The sequence below is a fragment of the Armigeres subalbatus genome, chromosome 2 (assembly GCF_024139115.2).
Source record: "Armigeres subalbatus isolate Guangzhou_Male chromosome 2, GZ_Asu_2, whole genome shotgun sequence".
Lineage (NCBI taxonomy): Eukaryota > Metazoa > Arthropoda > Insecta > Diptera > Culicidae > Armigeres > Armigeres subalbatus.
Window position 1 is genome coordinate 336,346,829 of NC_085140.1, and position 6,929 is coordinate 336,353,757.

The 6,929-nt window shown below is 40.7% G+C and overlaps 1 protein-coding gene across 1 annotated transcript; it reads left to right on the forward strand.

Moving 5' to 3' along the window:
- The first annotated feature begins 4,518 nt into the window (after positions 1-4,518).
- On the forward strand, positions 4,519-6,271 carry LOC134216976 (uncharacterized). The gene is made up of 2 exons (XM_062695731.1): positions 4,519-4,723; positions 5,725-6,271. The coding sequence occupies exons 1-2, from the start codon at positions 4,645-4,647 to the stop codon at positions 6,204-6,206; spliced, it is 561 nt and encodes a 186-aa protein (XP_062551715.1). The 5' UTR covers positions 4,519-4,644; the 3' UTR covers positions 6,207-6,271.
- The last annotated feature ends 658 nt before the right edge of the window (positions 6,272-6,929 follow it).

Sequence of the window (6,929 nt, forward strand, 5' to 3'; positions counted from 1 at the left end):
TGAGTAGGTTTTCCTGTGTCCATCTTGCTTTTGCCTAGCTTGCTGTTCCTTCTGGCTTTTCTTTTTCCACTCTGGACACGAGTCTTTTTTATGGCCTTCCATCCTACACATGAAGCACTTGTTTCGCAGGTCTTGATAAAATATTCTTCCTTTCCAATCTGATATTTCAATCGACGGAGGGATTTCCTTCTCCACATCGATGTATACTCCCCTCACGCCGGTGAACATATGGTCTAGACCCAAGCCTGGTGGAAACTTTTCACGAGCCATGCGTTCAACTTTTCCGTACTGCTCAACATGCACCTTCAGATCATTATCCAGTAATTCCGGCGGTAGGTCAAATACTCGAATGTACTGAATATTGCGACCTGCCAGTGAGTTTCCACTAGAATACCGAAACTTCCTAGGTTCAATGTTCTTTACCAATGCGTCCTGCATGCCATCTTGTGAAACGAACTTTGTGAACAGGGATCAGTCCATCGCTGTTTTATAAACTGTTTCCATCGACGATACATCTGCATTCAATTGTTACACAAATTCGGCAATCTCAACCCACGTCGGACGTGAAGCTGTAGGCGGAAAGCGAAATTGAACAGTATTCACTATCATTTTTCACGTTATTGTCTTTCTCGCTGAGCGCAAAGAAAGCGCAAAACAGCACTGTACGGATACCGATAGCTAGTAGGTAGGTACCATATACCAAAACGACTGTTAGCGACGAGAGCAGAAAAGCAACTGTGGGTCCTCCATTTTGTCGCACTCTTCGGTCGGATGGGGTTCGTCACAGTTGTTGCAGCGTGGCTTCAAGGGCAGTTTCTGGTGCCGTGCCCGAAGTTGAAGCATTTGGTGCACTGCCTGACGTCGCAGTGCACTGACCGATATCGCTCCCAGTCAACGAAACTCCAACCAGCTTCAGGTCCTTCCTCGTGGTGGAGCCGTGCTCCAGGTGGACCAGGTAAAACTGGTTGTGATATCTCCTCGTTTTGCTGTGACAAGCGATCTTGTACATGGCCACTGGCTTCAGGCCGCAGCTCTCGAGTTCCGCAATGAGATCTTTTTCCCTTATGTTATGGAGCCCTCGCAACAAAGCCTTGAGCGGCTTCGTGCCGGGGTGGACATGAGTGTATACACTATACTACTATAGTACTATAGTACTCATACTTGTGGACCTCGAGGAACTCCACGACGGATTGATGATGGTCCTTGCTTGCCGGAATCACTTGCACGCCCTCGCTACAGAGTCGAAAAGTACATTTCAGCCCTTTAGCGATCAGCTGGCGAATTTTTGGGGGCAAATCCGGCGGATTGCACCTCCGCCGCCGAAGCAGCTTCTCCAAATGTCACTCGCCCCATGTGAGTCTTATTTGGGTGCTCACCCTAACACTCCACTGGCATGCCTCGAGGTGTCAATAGCGGTATGAAGGGACCAATCAACGATACTACGCTACGACACTCCTGCCTCAGCATGCGCAGTCCACACTCGACAAACTTCTGCCGTGCTTCGAGGTGACCATAGTGGAGACGCACTATAACACTCCTGCCTCAACATAAGCAGATCACTTGCATTCTGCTGGAGCTGCACACGCACAGCACGTTTTCAAGCGTAGGACATGTCCTACTTGTCCCACCCACTCCCAGCGCCACTGGTTAACAAATTGTGAAACCTGCAGTTCCCAATCTGCTGTTTTTGTCAGGGTCTGTTCACAAATTACGTAACGCTTTTTGGGGGAGGGGGGAGGTCCAACTTGCGTTATACTTTGTTACACTAAAAGGTGGGGGAGGGGGTGGGTACTAGCAAATGTTACGCAAAACGCGAATAAAAAAATATTTTAAAGGCTTTTTTTTATCACTGATTGAAGTAATTGCTAATATGTCTTGATCAAGACGTAATACGTATCAACCTTTTCATACTACCCATAATTGTCCCATTGGTATTCTTCTTTTTTTTACTTTTTATCTCAGAGTAAGCTATTTTGTTTTTTTTTGGAATCCTAAAAGACAGTGAGTTTTGTTCGAATAATTGTTGCTAAATTTAAATGCTTTTTTGTCTCACGGTGAATATTCACGATTTCTACAGGTTATATTATTTTATGGAACGACCTCGAACCTTTTATTGGTATTGTATTTTATGATTAGATCTTCCAAACCAAGTCAAAGTTAATAAAGGCAATCCAGAGAGTTTTCATTCTAAGTAATTGCATTTTAGCTCAACCATTTCAGCCACATTAAACAGTTCAATTTAATAATAATTTGTCTTTCGTTTTTATTTCTCGACAGATCAGTCCCGCTAAAGTAAAATTTGAATGGCCATGATTGCAAATTCTATTTTCGTTTTTACTAGCTACATTCACGATATCTTTGGTTTCAATCATGTGCCGTTCCATATAACAGTGTTGAATGAATATCAAAACCCACATGCTTCAGAGAAAGAAAAGAATGGCATCAAAATTTTCTCAGTTACGCGTTATATGAGGGGGTTCCAAAAATGTTACTTTTTGTTGCAAGGACGAAGGAGGAGGTCAAAATCTCGGATTTTTGCGTTACGTAATTTGTGAACAGACCCTCATATGTATTGCATGAACAAGTGTTATTATAAGCAAATTGCATCTCTTTCGAGTGCTGTAAGTAGCCAATCACTGATGAAGCACAAATTTCAAAACTCACCCAGTCCGGAAATGCAATTATTAAATAGCTATTAATTAACTTTCATTCCAGCAGACCACTATACGTTTACATGTTTGATGATTCCCTCGATCTATATTATACTTTCACTAAAAGGTTTATTTCTTTGTCTGTCATAGAGCTCGGACCTAGTTGATCCATCTCGCTATCACTAAAAGGTTTATTTAATTTATGGTATTTATTCATTTACCAGTTAAATGGAGAACACGTGCGCGTGTCTTAATTCGTTATTGGTAGCGCGAAGCACTGGTTACGGCATATCTCAAGTCTTTATAGAACTTTGTATGCAACTTGTATGTAACTTGTATAGAATATTTAATCATGATTCAAATCTTGTGTTCGAAGGCTTATAACAACATTTTTCCGTGATGCCAGCTTTTTAATATGGTTCAATATGGCAGTATCTGAAGGTTCTTCTTTATACAAAAGTTATTTGATTGATTTGACTTTCTCTGAGGTCAACTACACCCACCGTTCCGAGCATTTTTAATAATACTCGGAACGGTGGGTGACCTTCACAAAAGTCAATTCAGAGACTAGGCCTGGCGGCTATTACCGCTCGCGGAAAACTGGATAACCGCGTTTATCCTGCCTCATATAATTCGACAACTTTTCGTGTCCAGGACCAGTCTAAAACATAGTTGATTTTACATGACAAAATTACATAAATAATTGCGTATTGATAAAAAAATTATTTTGAGCTTTTTAGTGGAATGTCTTCACTTGTCATAAGACGAGTTAATACAATCCCATTGAATTCCACCACTTAATTGTATCTTGACAGATACGTATTTCGACCTCAACAGTAAGGCCGTCTTCAGTGTCTCGTACTTGACTCGACTTGTCGACTTGTCGAGTCAAGTACGAGACACTGAAGACGGCCTTACTGTTGAGGTCGAAATACGTATCTGTCAAGATACAATTAAGTGGTGGAATTCAATGGGATTGTATTAACTCGTCTTATGACAAGTGAATTGCATATTAATCGGGCCCTTTGTCAAAAGAAAAGCTTTTTTTTTTTTGTTAAATATCTTGGCTGTGCATATGCACAGCACATGTTTTGAAACGGACAAATTGATATGAAATTTTGTTTAAAAGAATCCACGTATATTGGAGGGATTCGAACTCTCAAACTCGTACTCTCTAGATAACCCCTACACAACAGAACCATTTAAAGGTCACGTTGGCGAAAAAGCCATCAGAATCCGAGTACCAACCTCCACCGCGATTCGTTTTTTTTTTGCAAATTGAATATCTTTCGGGTGCTTGATAATTCACATGTGATTTACTGTTGTATATCCAGTCAAGCGAACCCACGCTATCGAGAACTCCACACTCTATGCCCCAGGAACGGGCTAGGCGGATTTATGTAGAGTGTAAAGCATTTCACACTCTGATGTGCCAAAGATTTGCTTGGCCAAAGCATTGGATGAGTGTGACTGTTCTACGCAGCAGTCGCGTGTGTTCAATTGCTAATGACGCTGGAAGACCGACACTTTGATCAAAATAATAATTATTAATTGCGTATTTTCGGCAATAATTCAGCATTCGAGTCCCTCCACGACACGTGGATACTTTTTCGCATATTTCATATTAATTTGTCCATTTCGAAACATGTGCTGTGCATACGCACAGCCAAGATATTTAACACAAAAAGTACATACTTTGATGTTGTAACCACCCCGCATACTACACTAATCACCAATAAAACATAAAAGCTTCTTTCATGACTGCAGACGAGTGACGATACAAAGCTTTGAATGTAACCCTGGCCAAGCGTTTGCTCAGAATTCTCTCTGAAAAGGGCTTCGAAAGAGAGTGCGAAGAGAATGTAAACAAACATTCAAATTCACCGGCTTCAAACGCGATCGGAAAGCTGCTTCCTACTAAATTATTTCAGCTTCATTATTAAAAGTAACATTTTTAGTTATCATTCAATAATTAGTTGTAGTATCAGATAAAATGAGTAGTGTAAATTCTCCAAACAGTATTTTGAGTGAAACTCGTTCTCTGTCTCAAAGGATGCGTTCAGCATACGATGGTAAGCCAGAAGATAGTGTTATAGAATTGAAACCGACACAGGGCTGTCTTTGGAAAATATCCTTTACTATTATATATAAAAACCTAAAACTATTTAGCGTTGTGTGAGGTCTTATTTTTTCACTCTTGATTGTTTTTAAGTCAAATGTAATTTTAGTAATGCTTCATAGATGGTAGCAAGCCTCAGTTAATATACAAATATGTAGACAGATAAATGAACCGGTGCCAGCGAAAGTGGTACATAAACCATTTTTGTCAATTTTGAGTTTTTTACACCAACGGCTTCTATTTGCAAAGACCTAGTAAGGGAATAACGAAAAAGTGATTTTTGGCAACTAAATCTGGAGATATGCACATTTTATTTTCTGGTACATATCACAATGGCCATTTCGTTGCCAGAAAAAGTGTTACATGTACTGTACACCCACTAAAATTGGCTTATTTCAAAGAAAATTCAGCAACATGAGTGTTTTCACAACAGATTTCAATCCTTTTTTGAATTTTAAGATGGTTTACTGCTGTTTAGAATGATTTCAAAAATGTACATGTCCCACTTTTAATGTCAACGTTTTTCGGTTTCTGTTTCCTTTTGTTTGGTTTCTGTTTTGTTGTATTTTTCACTACTATCTTTTACTGCCGCTAACCGCAAGTCGAGCACATCTGTATATGGGCCTCCATATAGAGATGCGCTCGACTTGCGGTTAGCGGCATTTTAGGCACATCAGTCATAACATGTTGGTATAGTTTAGTTGTAAAAATTGGAAATATGAATTTATTATTCGATGTTTTGGAAAAATGCGTCTCCTGAAAAATTTACTCAATCATGTACCACTTTCGCTGGCACCGGTTCAAATATTAGTCTATAGTTTGATATCTTTCTAATTTGTTTATTTTTTGTAATCTGTCTTTATCTGCATAATAATCAAGTTAAAAGCTAATATAATAACAATAAATACTCTTATTAGCACATTAACACCCATCAACAACAATCATACATTCCAGTTTCCCAGAACACCGCTACAATTGGCGATGTCGCCGCAGCCTTGGAAGCCCTTCGAAACAACCTATCTTCCCTAATCGAGCAAGCAAAGATTCGTATCCACAAGGCCAGCGTTAATCAAACGACACCACTCACGGAGAAGCAAGCTAAAATGCTGAACGATGCCATCTATTCGGCTTGCTCGATATTGCGGAAGCATGAGCAACTGACCAACGCCCAGAATCGGAAACGATTGGATCAAAATGACACAACAGCAACACCGGGTCGGGTCAGTGGCGAAGAGTTCCAGGAGCAGATGGCCAACCTCAGCAAACAGCTGAATGCCGTCTCGATTGAGATGGCCAAGTTGAAACGGGCCAACGACAACATCATGAACATCTACTCCAACTACATGCTGGAAAACGAGGAGGAATGCGATTCGGATGAAGAGGATGACGACTCGGACAGTAATGAGGAGAATAATACTATGTATAAGCGGGATTAGCTTTAATGTTTTCTGGGTAAGTTGATGATGGGTAAGTGTTCAAATATATCTGTATACTGTTGTAATTGTTTAGTATATCTTATTTAGAAAGAATATTGTAACCCTATTATAATAGTCAGGTTAGAGGATAGCATTGGTTCTAAACGTTATTTCATACTACTAAAGAATTCATTCTAAGTAGGGGATCAGCAGCATCTGATATTTTTTTCTGAAAGGAGGACATTTGGTTCTACGGATAGGTTAAAAGTAGTAGTGCTGTCCAGTGTTCTTTTTTGTCAACAAATGGGCATGAGCAGGACAGGGAGAAACTTCGAGCTACTTCAAGCTCTCATTGAACAGCACTATTATCTTGATTTTATATAACAAAGCCCCTGGGGTTGACCAACTACCAGGAGAACTATTTAAATACGCTGGTGAGGTACTGGCTAGAGCGCTGCACTGGGTCATTACCAAGATTTGGGATGAGGAAGTGGATTGAAGGTGTCGTGTGTCCCATCTACAAAAAGAGCGATAAGCAGGATTACAGCAACTGCAAGGGAGCTCGTGGGGCAGTAGCAGGCGGGTTTTATGGGCGAACGCTCCACCACGGACCAGGTGTTCGCCATTCGCCAAGTACTGCAGAAATGCCGCGAATACAACGTGCCCACACATCATCTATTCATCGACTTCAAAGCCGCATATGATACAATCGATCGGGACCAACTATGGCAGCTAATGCACGAG